The sequence below is a fragment of the Anabrus simplex genome, chromosome 2, assembly GCF_040414725.1.
Source record: "Anabrus simplex isolate iqAnaSimp1 chromosome 2, ASM4041472v1, whole genome shotgun sequence".
NCBI lineage: Eukaryota > Metazoa > Arthropoda > Insecta > Orthoptera > Tettigoniidae > Anabrus > Anabrus simplex.
Window position 1 is genome coordinate 832,058,972 of NC_090266.1, and position 22,575 is coordinate 832,081,546.

At 36.8% G+C, this 22,575-nt stretch overlaps 1 protein-coding gene across 1 annotated transcript in view; it reads left to right on the forward strand.

The window, feature by feature from the left end:
* Trp1 (translocation protein 1) overlaps nt 1–22,366 on the forward strand; it is a 194,530-nt gene extending 172,164 nt beyond the window's left edge. The window contains exon 8 of the mRNA XM_067141537.2: nt 22,058–22,366. Coding sequence (XP_066997638.1) covers nt 22,058–22,196 — 139 coding nt within the window. The 3' untranslated portion in view covers nt 22,197–22,366. The remainder of the gene's footprint in view (nt 1–22,057) is intronic.
* Nucleotides 22,367–22,575: the final 209 nt, after the last annotated feature.

Below are 22,575 nucleotides of genomic sequence, written 5' to 3' on the forward strand. Positions count from 1 at the left end.
AATAGGATTTGATACGGAAAATGAAACTGATTTCTTGCAATAGTCTTCGAATGTCGACGAGAAAGTTCGCTAGTGGATATAGCGAGGAAACGATACCAAAGGTGATTGATCGCATGCAACATAATCGCTGGGATGCATAAATATCGGTAACGGAAAAATTTGCCCTCTCTTAATTGCTCGTAATAACGGATACGTCAGTGATAGGGCTCTCACTATAACTGATGGATAATATACAGTTTAATACAGGAATTTTGAAGGAACCGACAAGAACTGTCGTTGTAACGGGGTTCTCTCTATAGCGGTCTTCTACTGTACTTCCCTGTGGTTATCCACCTCCCTGCCATGATTCCTATTTTCCTGCTGCCTATTTTCATTCCCTCCCCAATTGTTTCTTCCCTGCTCATACTCCCTTCTTGAAAACCCTGATTATTCTGCCCTTGACATCTGTAGTTATCCCTTTGCCCCTGGGATCTCCAATTACCTCCCCTCTTATATTGCTGTGCATTTGGAACTCTCTGTAGACCCAGTGCATAAAATCTTTCCAGTAGTAGTTCCATCTACTTGATAGTATCCACTTTTCGCATGCATGCAGCCAGCCTGACTTCCTCTTGAAAATGTTCCAACATTCTCCTAACTACAGTGGAATCTTGAGTCTCTGTTTTTGGAGGGACCACGCAAAAAAAACCACGTTCATCATGGGAAAATGGAAAATCCGGAAATTAATGAAAACCATTAACAATTTGGCTAAACTTAAAAAATGTAATATAATTATAATCTTACTAACACTTCTAAAACAAATAAAACTACAGCCTCAATGGGCCGTTGCCTGCCAAGCGACCGCTGCTCAGCCCGAAGGCCCGCATAATCACGAGGTGACGCATAGTCAGTGTGACCAAACCTCTCGTCTGTTATTCCTGGCTCTCTAGACCGGGGTCGCTATCTCACTTTTAGATAGCTCCTCAGTTAAAGGTAATCACACAGGCTGAGTGGACTTGGAACGAGCCCTCATATCCAGGTAAAAACCTGTTTTCAGCTTTAACCATTGCTTTAAAGGAACTGGATATTGGCCTCTACCTATAAGCAGCTTCAGGCGTGATCAATCCTGTTTGAAGTATTACTACTCCATGTTAACTACAATAGTTGATTTCTCTTACCCGACTCACGTGTCTGTGCAAGAATGATATTTAATTAGTTAACAATTCTAATTACCTTCTTCATTCAAAAGAATATAATAATCATTTTGTGTTATGTATGAACATTCTTATTAATTGACTGGTAGCAATGATTTTAATTACTTCACTACCAGCTCCATGTTGTACCTTATGTTTTTAACCTCTGTCAACACGATAGTGTTTTTCTCTTAGCCGTGATGAACATTCTATGTTTTTCACACTAGTTTTGAGCCTATTTGATTTTTTATAATGTAAACATTGAATCTTAGGGTACCATATATTTTAAGGACACTAGGTTCGGGGCCCTGACCTAACTTTAGGCTAAGATTTATTTCGGCTGATGAAGCTTACGACAGTTAAGCGAAACATGTCCCAAATTACAACAAATGTTGTAATATTTATATACTAAATATAAGGAAAGATAAGTATTGGAAAGGTGGTGTAAACTATTATTCTTATTTGTTGTACATAATCTGATATCCAATACGGTCTACAATGAGATTTATTACTTGTAATCATGAAGGAGATCGTTAATGGGCCACATATTAGAAAGTGGAGAATTAGGAGTAGAAGCTAGCATCAATGAAGCAGGCATTTGCTTATGACTCTCATGGACAGCAGTATTAAAGTCAAAAGACAACCAATTGAGCGATGAGTCCCATTTTGAATGGTCTGCCGAGTGATAGGCAATAAGAGCAGATTTAAGATTTTGGTTAACTCTTCAGTGTAATTAGGCCTGGATAATATGAGGTGATGGTTACATGAGAAATTGATAAATCAAAACAAATTACATAACTGAACAGCGGTGAAAGCTTTGACGTTATCGCTCACTAGGAATTGACAAGGTCCAAAAGAAGCAAAGATCTGTTTGAAACAAGAGATGGTAGTATTAGCACTAGCCATAAAAGTTGGGAACAGCCACGTAAAACACGAGAAGGCATCAACACACACAAGTATGAAACATTGGGTGGTCCGTGACATCAGGAAAGGAACAATGTAGTCTTTAAATAATCTCTCCATAGGACGAGAAGCTTGCTCAGATGACAACAGACCTATGCGGGTATTAGGTGCAGGTTTACTAATGTTACAAGTTTTGCAAAGTTTGACAAGTGTATGGATTTCTCCGTCCATGGATTTCCAAATGAAATTTTTACGGATTTTCTCTCTAGTTTTGAAAACACCAAGATGATAGTTTTGCCCTATGGTATGAGAAGCAGGCTGTGCAACCAAGGTAGGTTGACACTGAGAATTGGTAGAGTTACAAATACTAGGTGCCACCGAAATATTATGGCTGTCATGCCAACATGTGCAGAAAACACATTACATGCGTAAGTTATTGGCACAGATGTGCTCGTAAAGAGAGCAGGAGGAACTTGGGAAATGTTACCCACATTAGAATCGTACACTCGAATAATACTAGGAGGATTGAATATCTGAGTGGCATGATTAGAAGAAGTAGTAATATTACCTACGTGTGAAAAGTTAGGACGTTATTCCTGAATAACATCATTAGCACATGTGACTACAGTACATGCTTGAGAAAAGGTAGGCAAAGAGGATTCACATGATTGTGAAACGCTAGAAATGACGGCTTGAGAAGCTGTATAATAGAGATATGAGTAAGAGTTTCACTTACTTAAGGAACAACTGGATATTCAAGCAGTTGGTTATTGCAATCACTTTCCAATGATTCTGAAGAGATAGGGACTTCAACATCAGATATCAAATTAGACAAAACATGCCCTTCAGGCAAACTTACAATTTTATCAAATAATTCAGAAAATGTCAACAATAATTCGCACTCCTGCTGTTCATTTTCCAGCAAATTTAAAGACAACAAATTCATTCGTTCATTTCATTCATTTATTTAGCTTCCATAGACTGTACAATTACATATTTTGAAATATGCGAACAGTATAGGAATTGATGAGTGATTTCTTAATACTGACAATAATATATGCACAATAATGAATAATGAACATTTTGAAAAATAAGAAAAAGGAAAAATCCAAGAAGACCAAATACCTCAATATTAGGACAGCACATCCTAATTTTTAAAAATAATAAATAATATTAATAATCAGTATTTACAAGACAAAATAAAAATCTATGAGTGTGGTTTTAATAATACGTACATAATCAATGTGACATCAACCTATTTTTAAGGCTATATACGAGATATTAAGAACGTTTACAAGTTAATAAGTAATAGCATCATTACCAGCACTTCATCATGTATTATTTTGTACTATAGAACCAGCTACTTAGCAGGAGATTTTTTAAAGCTGTCGTAAATGAACTGAAGGGACTAATACCTTTAATCTTATTTGGAAGCTTGTTGCATAATCTGATTCCAACAGAGTCTACATGTCTCAAGGCAATGGTTTTACTCTTGTGCTTGATAAAAATCTTATTTCTTGTTCGCGTCTGGTAATTGTGATTGTCAAAATTCTTTCTGAAGTGATCAATTTTTTTTTTTCACGTATAGAATGCATTGCATGATGAATATGCTTGGCACTGGGATTATCCTTAGTCTCTTAAATAATGGTCTGTAGTGATCTAACCTGTTACGCCTCAATATAATTCTGATAGCTCATTTCTCTATTCGAAAAATAACATCAAGATTTGATTTGTAGCAGCCCCAGAGACCAATCGCATAAGGCTGCTCATCCACTGGAAGTGACTGCATGCAATTACGAGATGAGACGACTACAGGCGAATTTGATTCGTGCGACTATACGTGACTGGGATCGTCCACTGCAGGTGACTTCATGTGCGGCTGTCAATTGGCGTCTGTACTCCGTACAGGTCTGTGAGAGTTTCTGTAGTAGGCGTTGTCAGGTTATTGAGATCATTAAATATTCTGTGAAATGGATGATAAGGCTTTAGTGTATTTTTTCGAGATTCACTACCTGATAAGCCGTCCAAGGAAAAATCGCAAAAGAAGACATCGATGTTAACACGAACCAGTAGCGTAGCCAAGATCAACTAATGGGGGTGAGGAGTGTTTATAGTTACAAAATGACAGAACATAATGAAGGTACTTGTGAGTGTGTGGTGCGCGCGTGCCAGAGTGTCGTAAGGACACTGATACAAGTGAATTATGTTGATATTCAGATTGCAGTACACCACAAAATCCTACAATAAAATGTAGAACAAGAACAATATGATCACGGTCAACAGTTTACATTGAATGGTATGTTCAGGTTACAATTTAAAATCCAACTTTTGAGGCGTGTTAGAAAATGGATTCAAGAGTTATGTTGGTTTTACAATTATGACTCTGTGAATGTTCAAAAGAGCAAACACTTTGAATTGACTTTCACTTGTTTATAGTCAGTTTCCGTTTAATTTCTTTTGTTAAACATCCATGGGTGTTCTAACCCCCCAGTAACCTCCCCTTGGCTATGCCTCTGACACTAGGTGAAAGGAACCTAGTGGGAGATTCCATCATCTGTTCGAACGGTTTGAACAAAGAGCACTAAAAGTTCTTTGATTATTATCAGATGCGTCCAGAAACATTCAGGCCGATGACCTTAGATGTTAGGCCCCTTTAAACAACAAGCATAATCATCAGAAACTACAGTATGAATGCAATAGACCAAGAATAGCCAAAATGCCACACTTCAGTGAGGCAATAACGCCTCTGAAATGTTTAACTGACAATCGATAGTAATCAATATGAATACTTTTTAAAAGCTTTGAATTAAAAAAAACTGAAGGTCGAATTAAGTATATAATTTAAGATATCAGTGAAACACACAAAAAATAAGGAAGGTATATATCCATCAGTAAGATTCACATAAGAAGATTTAAACAGAAATATAATTTCAACAGTCTCTACACATTGTGTATTATTTGAACCCCACTGTCGGCAGCCCTGAAGATGGTTTTCCATTTTCATACCAGGCAAATGCTGGGGCCACTTCTTTCCCACTCCTAGCCCTTTCCTATCCCATCGCCGCCATAATACATATCCGTGTGGTGCGATGTAAAGCAAATTGTAAAATTTTTAAAATGTCATGTTGTTTTCAACCATTTTCCTTTTATAATTTTATTTTATAATCCTCAAGAAACGTTGGTTGTAACTCCACAATATGTAACTCTTTAACATTGTGTTTGTTACGACGCACCTGAAAAGTTGCCCAACAATTGTCGACGGGAGACAACCAAGTGTTTTTAGGAACCGTAGTGTACTGGTGAATAGAAGCGGCAAATCACACACGACGGGGATCTGTCGTCGCCTGTAGTCGCGTGATGTTGGCCGCTCGAGGTCGCTTGCAGCGGACGCAGTTTCGTTTAACTGTACGCAGTGGGATCAGTCGCACTAGTATGCATGTAGTTGCCTTATCTCGTAATCGTGCGTAGTCGTTTCCAGTGAACAAGCAGCCTAAGCGATGACTGAAAGGAAATATCCAAAATTATTCACTGCAACTATTAGACAAAATCCCTACGGCAAAGCAAAGAGAACTCTGAAACTTCCCAATTTTTTTTTAAATATGACAATCACATCTTAATTTTTCATCTATATGGACACCTAAAAATTTTGTGGTCAGTGTATTTTCAATTGCATTTGCATTTAATGTAAGGTTTTTTGCAGTTTTGTCATGGTAGTTGGATGCCTTGAATTCCGTGTATTGTCTTTTTTAGGTTCAATGTTAATTTGTTTTTCCTGAACCGTGATTCTAACCTAGACAAAACTACACTTGCTGCAGTTTCTATAGACATAGGGTTAGAATTATTAATAATTATGTTTGTATCGTCAGCATACAGAACTGCTCTTTCTACTTGATTATTGTGAGGAAGATCATTCACATAGATCAAGAAAAGAACAGGCCCCAAAATACTACCCTGTGGAATACCCAATTCTATGTATTTCACCTGAGAGTGACATGTCTCATTATGCTCTTTACTGTTACATGGTGTAATTTCAACAAACTGGGATCGTTTATCCTGGTATGATCTAAACAATTCCTCTAGCACCATTCTGATATAATTTGTGCAACAATATTTCGTGATCAACAGTATCAAATATCTTTGAAAGGTCAAGAAATAATCCTATCCCAGTTTCATCATTATCAAGAGTGTTTACGACCAACTGTGTAAAATGCGATAAAGCAGACAAAGTACTTCTGCCAGCTCTGAACCCATGATGTGCATTATTTAACAAGTTATATTTGATTTAAAAAAATTAGTAAGCCGATCTGTCATAGTACATTCAAATATTTTTCAAATAACAGTAAGTATTGATATTGTTATCTGTAATTATGAAAATAGTGTGCGTTTCCACTTTTAAAAACTGGGATAACTACAGATTTTTTAAGAGATTAGGAAACTGACCACTAGAAAATGATTCATTGATGATATAAGTTAAAGGCTGTACGGAGCACATTTTTTGACGAGTTTCGTGGGAATTTCGTCCATACCTGTGGAAGTTGTATTCTTCAAAGACTGTATGATTTTAAGAACGTCCAATTCTGTTACTGGAGTTAATTGCATGGAATTTTGCACAAAGGTTGCGAGTTCAGGTAATACATCTGATTTATTTGAATTTTCTAGTTTGTATGGTAAGGATAGAAAGAAATCATTTATATAATTAGCCAAATGATGAGAGTCATTCATTTGTATTCCATTATAATTTTTTATGGCAGCAACTTTATTTCCAACTGCGTGTCTGTTGGTTTCTCCCTTGATTACATTCCATATGGTTCGTGATTTATTGCATGACTCTAACTTTCTTGTTATTGTGCGTTATCTTAGCCGCCCTAAGAACTCTTCGGTAGACTGATTTGTAGTTTTTAGCATACTTGCAAAAATCCAGGCCACAACTCTGCTGTGCTAATCTACTTAGTAATTTACATTTTTGACTTGAAATCTGTATACCCTTTGTGATCCATGGCTTTTTTGAAGTTTCATTAATTACTGCAAGTTTTTTGGAAAATGTAATTGAGATTGCATTTAAAAACTTCCTAAAAACATTCTATACTTTTGGTCAATGCTATGACCAAGTGTTATTGGAGCCCAGGTCTGAAGTTTAAGACTTTCAGTGAAACTGCCACATGCAGCTGCGGAGAAAAAACAGTTAATTGTGCTTGCTTCATTTTGGTTGATTGCTTGTTAACATTCTCAATTTCTAGTGCAAAATTTGAGCATGATGATCTGATAATCCCATATTCATATTGGATGCTTGCATTTTAGAACAATGGAAATTAATACAAATGTTGTCTATCATTGTAGTTGAGGTGGCAGTTGTCTGGGTGAATGTAAAAATGAAGTGTTTTAGATTACAGCTTTAAAGAATGTGCAGTAGTTTTGATGTTGACGGAAGGTTTTCTTCAGCGAAATCTATGTTAAAATCACCACAAAGTATTACTTCTGCACTGCTATTTCTACCAAAAATGTTATGAAGGACTTGATCTAATTTCCCTAAGAAAATCTCAACATCAGCATCTGGTGAACAGTACACAGTTAACAGAATTACTCTTTTACCATAGAGAAGCTTAAATTTCACTGAAGTTAGCTCAAATTTTAATTCAGAATTATGCACTTCAAGATCCTTCCTTTCTTTACATTCAGTTTCTGACTTAGCAAAAATTCAAACTCCCCCATGCTCTTTATTAACCCAGCTGAAACTACTTGCCAGATTATCTTTAATACTTGGAATGTTCTGATGAAATATTTTGAACTGGCTAATCCCATCCTCCGAGTCATTATTTAATTCTGGACCCACATGCTGGGTTGAAATGTTATTGGCTCCAGAATCTAACATATGTTTCCTGGACTAGGTAGTTCTAGAACAGTCTTTTCCTGATCTTTACTTGTAATGATGTTACTTATTAACTTGCTTACATAATTGCTTCCCCAGTCTATTCAAGTGCATGCCACGATTCGTGTGAAAAATCTGGTTTAATTTACTGATGTCTGATAGTGTAGCATTTTTGAAATGACTGCATATTTGCCTGAATTTTTCATTTGTGTCCTTGACAGCTTTATTCACAATTGACCAGTCAGTTAAATCATGTCTATGGGGTACATTTGTCACTATCACAATTGTATGGGTTAGCTTACCTAGAGTCTTTTTCAGAATACTTGTAGCCTGATGACCTTCATTGCTCGCTACGTCGTTGGCTCTGCCGACTATAACTATGACGTCCTTTGACGAGAGTTTATCAGCATTCCTCGAGGGGTTTCACTGCTTCTGTAAGGGGGGCGCCTGGTTGAATAAAACCTGTCACTTCACGGTCGGTTCACAGTTCTGCTAGATTCGTTGAAAGGCCTCAACCGTGACTGTCACCAAACAGTTTCACTTTCTTCTCTTTCCTTACTTTCTTGATCACGTTATTGCCGTGAATTCGGTGTTTGTGTTTTTTTTTGTCAGAGAACTCTCGTCTTGGGAGAAAGGAGTGCTTCCTTGCTCTTCCCGAACTTCGTAAAATGCTGAATCTGTTCGTTACTGCAGGATGATTTCCAGATGAATTAGGCCTAGTTAGCGACACTTTCCTTTGCCCCAACAAAACCTCACTCCACAATGCGCCAACACCATCGCAAATTTTTTCAGTTTCTCCACCTCTTCAATCACATTCTCCTTTTCAGTTTGTAACTTTTTAATTACAAGGTTTGTTTCTACCAAATCCTTATTCTTCTATTATTTTGTGTAGTGATTCAACAGTTTCATGGACAGATGAGGCATCATTTTAGGCCTACACACACACACTCGCATTCATAAATATTACTGGTACAAATGTCTTTTTCTGGAGAGATGTTTTCTTACAAAATGTGGGAGCACTCATAAGATGCTTGCACTGCCGATGCCATCTTGAAGGTTCACTCTGGATACGGTCCATGTAATGCTGTAATTGACCTTACCCGCATTACTTGATTATCTGAGGGCTCAGAAGAATGAAGTAATGAAATTATAGGATTAAACTCAGGCAATTTATCCTTAATCACAGCCAAAGACTTGCCCAATTCATCTGCGATTAGCTCAGGAACAGTCACTGGTAGGTTAAGAGAAGAAGCTATAGTTCCATTTCTATGAGTTTCGACTTGACAGTTAGCTGGAAGTGAGACATTGGTGCCAAATTGTTATGAGTACAAACAGCTGATTCACAAAACAAAACAGGAACGGAAATCTATATCCTCGAAAATATGTCCAGAATCAATTATTCTTTGTAGCAACATGCATAGTTCACATAAGGTTAACAATAACACATAACATATTTAGGATAAGGCTATAAGATAAAAATATACCAATGCTCGAACAGATGAAACGCAAGAAAATGAAATTTATACTCACCATCTAGAACAGCTCGCATTGCTAATAGATGCTGTTCGTCCTAAGGAAGGAAAAAGTCCTACAAAGGAAATACACCACTCATTTCTGAGTCTCTATCGGCATTGTCATTGTTTGTTGAGATTTCATTCTCGCTTGACCATAATGAGATTACGTCTTCAGCATAATCGTCTGTGATACTTTCCCTCTCCCATACTTCACTTATCTCTGATTGTGTCTCATAACTGCAGTTACATGGCCTACGACTTCCCACAGAAGTCTTTCAACATCCAAAACTGCGGAGAGTTGGTTGTTCTCAAGTACATAATCCTTCACCTGAGGCCAAATCAATTAAATGGCATTAAAATGGCAGTGGTATGGTGGAAGGCGAGCAACTTTATGCCCATGTCTCCTGGCTGTTTCATCCACCATGTAAACAGGGTACTAGAGCTTATTTTATTTCACGAGATGCACGAAATCCCCCCCTTCCTCATGTTATAGCGAACTGAAATTTTCTGCTCCTTGGACCACTCAATCAGCTCATTATTTCTAGCCGCTAGTGTTGGTGCTTTGTCAAGAATGACCAATTGAACTGACAAAGACCGCAAAAAGAACTGAGCCCCGCTGTCGGCAGCCCTGAAGATGGTTTTCCGTGGTTTCCCATTTTCACACCAGGCAAATGCCGAGGCTGTATCTCAATTAAGGCTACGGCCGTTTCCTTTCCACTCCTAGCCCTTTCCTGTCCCATCGTCGCCATAAGACCTGTCTGTGTCGGTGCGACGTAAAGCAACTTGTAAAAAAAAAAAAAATACTGAGCACAATACAACACAGAGCTGATAGATAGCACGTGGTTTCAGAAAACAACAGATTGACAACACTGGTAACCAGAACTAGAGTCTTAACACGCTCTATTGAAGCAATCGACTGCCTATGATTGGCTGTTTATTAATTCACTTAGCCTCCGCTAAAAGGCAGTGCTCAAATGTCAAGTCGAAACTCATAAGAACTGTACCATAATAGACTCATATCGTTCCTAATAGTCCTTGCTGAATTTATGTTATGAATCCAGAGTGCATGAGAAGGAGTAGGGACGGCTCGAGACATCGTGAAAGGAAAGAAGAAAAATACAAGATTAGAATTTCGTAAGGTGCATTTACAATCTTGCTTAATTTGTAGGTTAGTTTGGGTCAATTACCATCACCTAATCATTCGTTCACAAAACTACGCACATGGCTAACAATGTAACCATGATGGCTGATTACACAAGTAATAATGATAATAATAAAATAAATTTAAACCTTAGGAGAAAAACCTTAAGATTCAACAAAGCATCGCAGCACAAAATGTAAACAAACAGGTTAGGAAATGTGACAACTACAGAATGGATGTGGAAAAAGGCATGGAACCCTGAGAGGTAATGGAACTTAGCCTTTTGCTATAAAAGAAAACGGAGAGGGTAATTGCCCTTGGATTACAACATTTCTTTTCTTTTTTAAAAGAGAGACAAAATCAGAAATTCAAAATTGAAAGACCTTTACAAAGGGAAATTAAGGAGTTAAGCATGCCTGCAGATGTGTGCAGTTCACTAAAAGAAATTTAATCACTAAATTTAAACCTATTGAAACATTAATCCAACAATACATGTCGAGTAAAATGAGGTCTAGTCCCATTCTACACAAATATAGAAATAAAGCCAAACACAGAGATACAGTTAACTTGCATCAATATCTAAAACTCTTCAGGTAATGTGGCCAGACTTTTCGTACTTATGCGAGGTGACACAGAAAAACCGGGAGGAAACGCAGAGGGATTACAACATTATCGAAACAAGTAGTATATGATCTTGCTGAAAAGCTGTCATTTGGACAAATTTAGCAGTGATCGTGAAACTCGAGGACAAACTCCTGTAAAAAATATTTAAAAAATAATTACATTTGAGTGAAGTTAAGAACCGAAATAAACGTAGAAACATTGCTTACCCTGAGATCGGGATTCCCACGAGGGGACCGAAGGACGAGCAAGTCCGCTTGCGAAGATGGTCAGATAATCAAGAGAGACAGATTCTACCTCGGTCCCACCGAAGAAGTGGGGTAAAATCGAGAAACAAGAAATGGTGCAACCACCAAAGAGAACCAATCAAAATGCAGAATTCACTGTCGACTTTCACATTCACCAATTACATTTACTTTTATTTTCTCCAGAAGTCTCTTCTTTCTTGCTGACACAGCGATAATAAATGTTCGGGAAAAGTCTTAGTTTACGCAACAGGAAACACTCTTCAGAACTGCGCGTGTAGTATAGTACAGGGTGACACACAATAATTGGATCAAAAATGAAAATATTAAAATTCACAGATTAATGAAATTTTTTTATATAACCCATAAATAAGAGATTTTAAAACAGAATTTAAAATGATCTGGATAGGTCCAGGTTTATGAGATTGAAACAGTTCTTCAAAGTCCAAAAGTCCAAACAGAATAAAATCTTGTACAACAAAAAATAGTTTTTAATACAATAAAATAAAAATTTTCAATCAATTCCCACTGCTGTCTTTATACTGCCACAACGCAATTAGATACAACAGACACTCAGCCTTCTGCGAACACATATATGACAATGCCCACCTCTTCCGACATCTGCACACATCGAAAATAATAAAAAAATCTTTATATCTAAAGGAGTCCGTGGGAATTCACATTGCAAAAAACAGCAACCAGAATAATCTCAATATTCACCACTCTTCACTCTGCTTACTTAAATCAATCTGTATTCTATAAATCACAAAGTTTCAAACTCCGTTAAAATATGTAATTTATTAATACTCATAAAACAGCCCCTAAAATATTTCCTCATCAGTCTAAAGCATGATGAGGATAATGGACTACAATAATGGTTGTGTGTGGGCTGAAGACGTCACCAGAGCATGAAGTAATAAAAACCTCAATGAATGAAAAACGTACATGCGCGCAGACACGCACGAACGTGCGCACACACACAAGCCACCTGCAGATTTAACAAAGCACATTTGAATTTACCTGCGAAGGGATGTGATTGGCTAACTTCAGCAGCTGATAAAAGACAACGGTGCCAGATATACAGTTATTTTTTTTCAAACTATTTATCGGTAAGACCAATCCTCTAATGGTCATGTACCTGGTTCACGTTGTTTCCAACCACACTGTATGAATGTGTTAGCACCATTTTCCCTTAATAACTGCCACTAATTCCATGCTTCATACAAATATATAATTTCCTCTGGAAACAAAAAAGAAACTTCACCTTTCTGGCATAAGAACTCGGTGAGAACTTGCCGCTGACGGGGTTAAAATATGACTGCAGCAAGTTAAATTTTCAAATACTTGCAGCTTACAGGTTTTCTCACTAATTTCCTAGAAATATCAAGGTCATTGCTGATGACCCTTGCATGGTCATTTAGGACTAGTGTTAAAAAGTTTGGCACTATAGTGTTTTATAATTTGCTTTACGTCACACCAACACAGATAGGTCTTACGGTGACGTTGGAATAGGAAAGGGCTGCACTACAGTGTCGCTGAGAATTACTTCGTCACATTCGCAGCACTTAAAATTTCCTCTACCTTCGATGTGTTACGCGATGTTAAATAAGTAGGGGGAAAAAATTTTCTTTAAATTTAGAGAAGAACTTCCTGAAGAATCGGAACTTGAGTTGTCTCTTGAACTACTCGCTGTGCCTTGATCTCTAGCACCTGGGTATACTGAGCAAGTGGTTGTGCGGTTTGGGTCACGGAGCTGTCAGCTTGCATTCGGGAGATAGTGGGGTTCGAACTACATTGTCAGCAGCCCTGAAGATGGTTTTCTATGATTTCCCATTTTTACACCAGGTGAATGCTGCGGCTATACATTAATTAAGGCCACGGTCGCTTCCTTCCAACGCCTAGCCCTTTCTTATACTATCGTTGCAATAAGACCTATCTGTGTGGGTGCAACATAAAGCAGATTGGAAAAAAAAAAAAAAAGAACCTGCTTGGGCATATTTCAAATGCCTCAATGCCACCATAGTGAAATTCAAAACATTTTTCATAAAGTGCACAAATTTTCTCGAATAGTCCAGGCTCCCTGACCTGTCTTAATGAGGCACATCAATGGACAGCTGATGACAGAAACTCTAAGCAATAAGAGCATTCTGTATTTTCTTCCACCACTCAAACAATATAGCCACCAATCATTGTTTAAGTTGAGAGTTTGATAATAACGGACGTTTCTGAAATGAAGGAAACAAAATAATACTTTTCTGCTGATTAATTGGATAAACTATCAATTGTCTCATAAGCATAGTTCGATAATGCTAGATGTTATCAATTGAGTTGGACTCTGTATAATATTTTTGAAATGAAAACTTGTTCATTTCGGAAAATGCTGTCTGTAACCTACCTTCAAGAGATGTGTTTAGGAGTGTTAAAACTTCCTGAAGAATCGGAACTTGAGTTGTCTCTTGAACTACTCGCTGTGCCTTGATGGAATCCAATTCCTTGAAAGTCTGTCTTCTAGCATTAGAAGAAAATCCACAGCCTGTTTCCAGTGTCAACTGGGTCAGGAATGGAATGAATGAAGTCCCCATCTAGCAGCAAGGATAGGAACTGTGCCAGCTGCTGAAGCCTGTTTCACTCCTTTGGGGAATGATTAATGACTGACACATGAAATGAAATTATATTGGAGAGTGTTGCTGGAATGAAAGATGTTAGGGAAAATTGGAATAGCTGGAGGAAAAACCTGTCCCACCTCCATTTTGTCCAGCACAAACCTCACACAGAGTGACAGGGATTTGAACCACAGATCCCATTGGTGATAGGCTGGCGTGCTGCCACCTGAGCCACAGAGGCTACAGCATTAGAAGAATCAGATGAACATATCATTCCTGCTTTCAGCATTATTTCCAGTGCACAGAGGCAAGATCTAACGTCTATCATGTCGTTGAAACATTTTCTTCGAAAGTTGCAGGAGAGGAATTCTATATCATTGCTAGATTATTTTCTATTCTACACATAATGAAATCCCACTGTCAGTAGGTACTGAATTCATTTTATTGTGGACTATGTTGTGGTGACTAGTGCTTCATATGTTTCCTTTCTGATTGTGTTGTTGTTGTTGCTTTTTTGCTTTGAATTTCCTCAACACATGGCAGAACATCATCCATCAACCAATTTAGTCTTTTGTCATCTACCTTAGAAAATACAGATTTGTCTTAGTTCCCAGATATATATGCTTGGTTCATATTGCATATATATATCATCTGTGTCATGCTGTTTTCTAAGTATCTCAAGAAACCCTATGGTCATTTGTAGACTTTCTTGATCCTTCACCAACTCTGGAGCAACAGTACACAAACTCTTCAACACACCTGTGACAATACAGAAAATGTGTATTTGGCCTTTTGCACATTCTTCCTCCCCCCCCAAGTTAGTCGGAAACAGGGTTCTCCTTGTTAGGCCTCTAACAGTTCCACAATTTGACCCTGCTGTCTAATGTGTAACTGTTTTAGGTGTGAGTTGGAAATTAACTTGCCTTCTTGGATGAATTCTTTTGCCAAGAATTCATTTAGTTATTCTTGCTCTTAGTCTTCAATATCCTTTTCTTAATTGTTTAATACTGCCTTTGCCTAAGGACAAAAATGAAGCATGAGTACCTATCTTGTGAGTATTCGTTATCGATCTAGTTGGTTGTGCATTGTTGAACTGTATCTCAACATCACCACTTTGTTCTTGCACTAGCCTCCATCTTTTTGGCGTCAAAGAACTGATCTTGGTGCTTCTCTCTCTCTCTCTCTCTCTCTCTCTTTCACTCCTTGGGGGAATGATTAATGACTGACACATGAAATGAAATTATCTTGGTCTCTCTCTCTCTCTCTCTCTCTCTCTCTCTCTCAAGATAAGGGTAACCACGAAAAATTGAGGGTAAAGTGATAGGCAGCAATCTCTTTTTAGTTGTATGGATATTAAAGTCTCTTTGTTTAAAATGGGCACTGCAAATTTACAAAATTCCCTGGCAATTTGAAGAGTACCCTACTTACCCCTGCCTAGAAATAGCTGTGGTCCATTCATCTCTTGGTTCAGCATCCCTGGGAAGTTTATGAAACATGACACTCTTCCTTTTTGGAATCTTTCCATGTGCAATAGAGGGTGTAATAATGCACCATTTTAAAACTATGAAAATGAGTTACCGTAATAAAAGTGAAGTAGTACCTAAAACATTCAAGACTAATCCTCTCTAGTTTAATTTATTTACAAATCTTATTAGCACAATTTTTAACTCTACAATCTCCGAAACAATTGATAATCTCTGCTGGAAATATTAGCACCCACAGATGATCAAAGCGCTTTTTCTTTTCTTACAGAACTGTTATTACATTGTACACTGTTTGCATACAAAGCAGTGTAAACTAGTTGCAAAACAGGTGAAAAGTATGACATTTAGCGGCTGTAGTTGAAAATTCTTGGCCCGCATTCTGAGATACCAAATCTTGGGCTTGTCACAGCTGCTGGTGTAATGTCGGCAACAGACTTGTGTAAAGTTTTCAGTGCATCCAGTCAGACATTAGGTTGAACTGCAAAACGGTAAAAATGAACTGTATTTTGTGATGAAAAGGAAAGCAATAAAACACAATGAAGACAGGGCAAGTACTCATGTAATAATACCAGAACAATAATGAAAAATTGGTATATATTATTCAGTAGGCATATCAACTGTATACTTTTAACTAAAATAGTTATTGTAGACATCATGTATGCTTTTTGGACTTATGCCGTGTCAAGAAAATAAGGTGAAATTCTTTATGTTTCACAGAGAACATAACTCCGTTCAAACCTTCATCATTGGAGATGTCTTCCTCGTGAACAGTCGAGATTTCCTTCTGAAGACGCGGAGCAAAGTTCTCTGTGAAACGTAAATAATTTAAACTTTTTCCTTGACACGGCATAAGCTCCTAAAGCATACAGGATATCTACAATTTCGGGCTATGGAAATATCAATGGTAACATTAAAATTAGTTATTCTTTAGTGTACATTTAAATATTAATTGTGAATGTTCCATAATTTCAGGTTGGGTTTTCACTAACTGTTGGTGGGACTGATGATTCAGAGTCTGATGATTATGATTAAGATTATAGCTGCACTGATAGGACAATTTGAGCCCAATGAAAATCTTTCTGATTCAAGTTCCATTTTATTTGATGATTCAATTAACATATTAGAAGATATGTCTGCAGTAGGGACCTAGTGCTCCAGTAATGTCATAATAGAAACCGCTGGGACTGATGATGACATAGACTGATGATGACATATAAATGGAATCAGTCACTGAAGCCAGTAATAATGTGAAAATAAGCGTACAGAATTATGTTTTGTTGACTCACACACACTAAACCAGCTCCGAAAAGAAAATTATTTCCTGAGAGTGTCAGTAACAGTGCAGTGAATAGAAAGAAATAAAAAACTATGCGAATGGCTGCGTGGTTTAGGTTGCATAGCTGTCAGCTTACAATTGGGAGATAGTGAATTCGAACCTCACTGTCAGCCGTCCTGAAGATGGTTTTCCGTGGTTTCCCATTTTCATATCAAGCTTAAGGCCACGGACGCTACTTTCCCGCTCCTAGCCCTTTCCCATCTCATTGTCGCATAACACTTATCTGTGTTGGTGCAGTGTAAATAAAATTGTAATAATATTTTTAAGAAACATGAATTTGAAATTAAGAAACTGGGTTACAAAATGAAATGAAAAAATTTGAAATGATGTAAACATTTTTTTAAAACCTTACTAGTTTCTTTTTTTTCTCATAGCATGTTAATCTGAAAATTATACTATGTCAAGATATAAATGTTTGATATTTACATTATCTGAAGATGCCCTTCACAGTTACAGCACAAACAGCATTACCCTAATTATCTTGGAGGTCTCTGTAGGTTGTTGTAATCAGCTTCCATTTCCATGAAAGACATATTCTCTTTTTCTTTTACTACCTAGTTGTGCAATACAGCAGCTGCCATTATTGCTTTTAAAATTGTTTAGAGTTTAGTGTGAAATCCCAAAGCCACAATAGGGAAGCTTATATTGGGAACAGCAAAGCACCATTCAGTGCAATTTATTGTTCATATATATATATATGCTGAATAATATTGTTCTCACTAATTATTCTGAGGGTTTAGAATCTGTGTAAGGTTAAATTTCTTCTGCTGGTATGCACTATCAGCAAGCAAGAAACAGTTTGGAAATTCTCCTGGAACAAATCTGAGATTCAGTGCAGATGCATTGAAGATTGCACTGTCATAGGTGGAGCCTGACCAGCGCACAACTATATTCGTGATGTGCAGATTTCTATCGCACATTTCTGTTTCGGTACCGTTCTATATTTTCACTGCCCGGAGACTGAATCTTCATGTGTGTCCCATCAATGCCTTCTATTACAGATGGAAATCCAGCAGTGGTGTGGATCTTTTTGTTCCTGCAGTTTCTGTTGGTTTTTTTTTTGCATGTAAATAAATTTGTCACGTAGGGCAGCTGTTTGTGAGACCACCTTCTGCAATATACAACATGTCTATTTATGTAGATTGTCATCACCAAATTTGGAAAGCTCCTGCTGCCAGAAATCTTAGGGTAATCAGAATTTGATTTAATGAACCTACACATTTTTTCAGGTCTAATATTTTGACGAGTTTGATGTATTAGCCTCATCACTTACTGTTTTCTTAACCTGTTCGTCATTGTAAATAGTTCCATTAAAGGTTTTGAAAGGATTTGCCAATTCCAGCCATTAAGTTAAAGTTTTCATGGAGAATATTTCCCTTCACTTTTTTCTCCCCTTGGTGCATACTTACTAATGATATTGCAAATTTATCTCTTAGTTTTAATTTTTAGTTATTTGGTTGCTAATCTAACTGTAGCCTAATATCCTATGTTTTAACTTGCACCCACTGCTACTCCTCTTTTTACCTTTCAGTCTACAGAATAAAAGTCTGGCTCCATGGCTAAAAGGTTAGCGTGCTGGCCTTTGGTTACAGGAGTCCTGGGTTTGATTCCCGGCAGGGTCGGGAATTTTAACTGTAATTGGTTAATTCCGCTGGCAAGGGGGCTAGGTGTATGAGTTGTCTTCATCATCATTTCATTCCCATCAAGATGTGCAGGTCACCTACGGGCGTCAGATCGAAAGACCTGCATCTGGCGAAAGACCTGCATCTGGCGAGCTGAACTTTTCCTCAGACACACCCGGCACTAAAAGCCATACACCATTTCATTTACAGAATAATGGAATATGTAGTAATCAATCTCCTCTGAGCCTCTACCTTTCTTTGTTTCTTATAGAACTGGTATATCTATTTTGCTCAATTTTATTTCTTTATTTCTGGCTCAGTCCGGTGGTATATGAAGGTGCTCAAATACGTCAGCCTCGTGTCGGTAGATTTACTGGCACGTAAAAGAACTCCTATGGGACTAAATTCCGGCACCTCAGAGTCTCCGAAAACTGTAAAAGAGTAGTTAGTGGGACGTAAAACAAATAGCATTATTATTATTTCTTGAGTAATCTCTGAAAGCTTCTGTCCAGTATCTCTAGTGTTCCGCATGTTAATTCTCATAAAACCTTCCTTGGCCAGTGCTGTCATCAACTAACTCTGTCAGGCTTTTTCCTTTGTTATGCCGAGTGTAAAGATTTAATCAATGGTGTTGACCTTAGCTCTGTTCGGTGACATCTAAATATGTTTAAATATAGCTGCCTATTGTAGGTAATTCAACTGGCATGTAACCTTTTGTTGGACAGCTTTCTCATCCTAGTGACAGTGAAGACTGCTAGCTGCTAGTTTTTATTGCTATTCTATTGCCATTTTAACTGAGTCGACACTGGATTTTATGGCTTCCTTCTTAGCAAAATTTTATTTGTATCAGTTGAAAAATGTATTACGTATTCAAAATCAATATGCTAATGCATGGAAGGGGGTATTGGTACATTTATTTATTTATTTATTTATTTATTTATTTATTTATTTATTTATTTATTTATTTATTTATTTATTTATTTATTTATTTATTTATTTATTTATTTATTTATTTATTTATTTATTTATTTATTTATTTATTTATTTATTTATTTATTTATTTATTTATTTATTTATTTATTTATTTATTTATTTATTTATTTATTTATTTATTTATTTATTTATTTATTTATTTATTTATTTATTTATTTTTGGACTAGGAACATTGTAATCACCACTCTGTAGGCTTAACATATTAATTTTTTTTAATGTTTCTGAAATATTAACCTACCGATCAGTGTAGTGTGGAGCATACTTTAGGGGGTAGTAGTCATGAGTTTGAAAGTGTGGTGAAATACAGCGAGAACACTTGAACTAAGAACTTGCCATGCAGTGTTTTTCCTATTGGTATCCAAACTAGGACGGATATCACTAAGGAACTTTCATTATTTATAAAAATGAGGTAGTTTCTCTTACATATGATAAAAATGATAAATAATGAAATATACTGCATTTAAAATAATCAAATGGTGTTGCTGGTTCCCCCTGTAGAATCTTATTAATTGAAAACTTTTTCCATGGCATATCATTTTAGTTTTTTTGCGTTGCACCAACACAGATAGGTCTTATGGTGACGATGGGACAGGAATTGCCTAGGAATGGGAAGGAAGCAGCCGTGGCTTTCAGGTACAGCCCCAGCATTTGCCTGCTGTGAAAGTGGGAAACCACGGAAAACCATCTTCAGGGTAGCCGACGGTGGGGTTCGAACCCACTATCTCCCGGATGCAAGCTCACAGTCATTTTAGTTCTCTGTTAATGCTAAAATGATACATTTTCCAAATCCATAGCTACTTCTTTCTTGATCTTAGGTATCATTTATTACTGTTTCAATTACCCATTATCAGACAGAAATCACTCTCATAGAGAAAGAACTTGGGACTGCTGAAAACATTTTTCCTTAATTAAGTCATTGAGGCTGACTTCTGAAACCATTGCTTACACATCTGGCATGGGCCAGAAGCTGACATACAAAAACATTCCATATGCATTTTTAAAAACATGTAGTTTGCGTGACAGGCAAGAAATGGATTTAGTTACCCTTCTAGTTTACTCCATATAGTTTAAAGAGCTTCCTAAATGGAATTCACCCTTGCAAGTTCAAGGAAAGTTATATAAACAATCAAAGAAGATAGACATCTGTTATTTTGTAAACAAGTATGGCAGCTAGTGAGAATTATATTGTTATGTGGTTAGAAAGTGACTGATGTTTATGTGGTAGGGGATGATAGGGGAAGGCATGGGAACATTTTCCAACTCCCATTCCACCAACAGCGAAGAAGCAACACCTTTCCTGGCCATGTAAAGTGTGGAAAGCCCTTAAAATTAGTTCAGAAATCCAGAGTCTGTGTGAAAAATGTGGTGGTCCACTTTATATGGAGAGCTGTTTCAAAAACTACCGTATCCTGGTTCGCTATTTAGCTACTAAATGACACTGGACATTGAGACATTGATCTATACAAAAGAGAATACTATGTAAATTTGTTCAATTTATAACCAGTATATTCTGTTAAATTACCACATTTTCCAAGAAATTCATGAGTTTGCTGAGTCTGCATGTGAATAATTTATTAAGGTTCCAATGGGTTAAAATATTATTACTTGTGTGTGTGGAAAGGTACAGGGAATTTTACAGTTTTGTTTTTGAAGAATTGTTCTCTACCAGTAACAGAGCAAACTCCCGATTATCTGGGTGCGGATTATCCATATATAGTTTGCCCATTTAAAAAAATTAACGAAGCCTGGAGTACTGTATTCTGTTATAATTAAAACAAATGTTTTTCTTCAGAATGCACTACTGTGCACATGACACATTTTACTGCTGGAAGATGCTAAGGACACCATTTCCACCCTCGGTCGTCCCTGAAATATATTCCGTTGTTTCCCATTTTATCTTCAGGTGAATTCCATGACTACTCTCGTAACATGTCCGCAGCAGATTTCTTGTCTGTATCTTTGTGAAACCATTTCTCTAGGAGCTAAATGTAGATAATTTCCAGTGCTTTAAAGTCATAGAATATCCGGGACAAAATTTGTTTGACTACACCTACTCATGATTTGTCTCTCTGGAAAATTAGGACTGTCATCAGGAGAAATGTGAATGCAAAAGATAAAATTGGATGATTATTTCCTGAAAGTGAACTGAAAGCAAATCTTACACACTATAGTGTAGTTTTAAATGTAATTTTGTAAATAAATGGTCAGTTTCCAGCAAGCTACACATAAGTAATACAATGGGCTTTCAAATGTGATATGCGGCATGTTTTATAAATATGGTAAGCTACAGTAAATGTGCCGTTTCTGGTAAGAATATGTGTATTTTGGATTATCCATATTTTTGTTTTGTTTTTGTTATCCTTACAGTCTTGGATCGGCATTAACCCAGATAATTAAAAGTTTGCTGTAATTTCTAAACCATGCAATTTACCTAGAGAAGTGTAGGATACCAGTACTTCTTTGTAATGATTATGTTATCTTCCTAGAATGTGAAGATCTTGCTACGTGATTATTATTGTTATTATTGTTGTTGTTGTTATTTATTATTTTTTTTTTTCAGGCCCACTGAAACATCGGATGGTGCAGGAGACAACATTGACAAAGAACCAGATAACTCTGAAAGTGAGTCTGAGAGTAGTCAGAAGTCACAGACTGGCAAAGATTTTGAAATGGTGGAAAGAGAAGAAGTTGAATCTTAACAGTTGTAAATGTGGTAATATTGCAGTGGTTACTGTAGATACGGCCCAATGGTGCATTATTGTTTACATTTTTACTCGATGCCCTGAGAATATCTTATATGAATATTAAAGAAGCTCTTGTTATAGCTACCAAAGTAAAAAATAATAATAATATCAAATTGTTTTAAATACTATGCTAATTTTGCAATTGGCATGTTTTATTCATACACAGACTAGATTTGTCACTAATTTAATTGGATTAATTGAATATACCGTACAACCTTGATTATCTGTTGCTGTGTCTAGAACATACAAAATGTAGTTGAAGAGATTGATTAACCTGTACCTTCAGGTGAGGGTTGTCAATGATGGACTGCTGTGGAAGCTTATTTCTGTCACT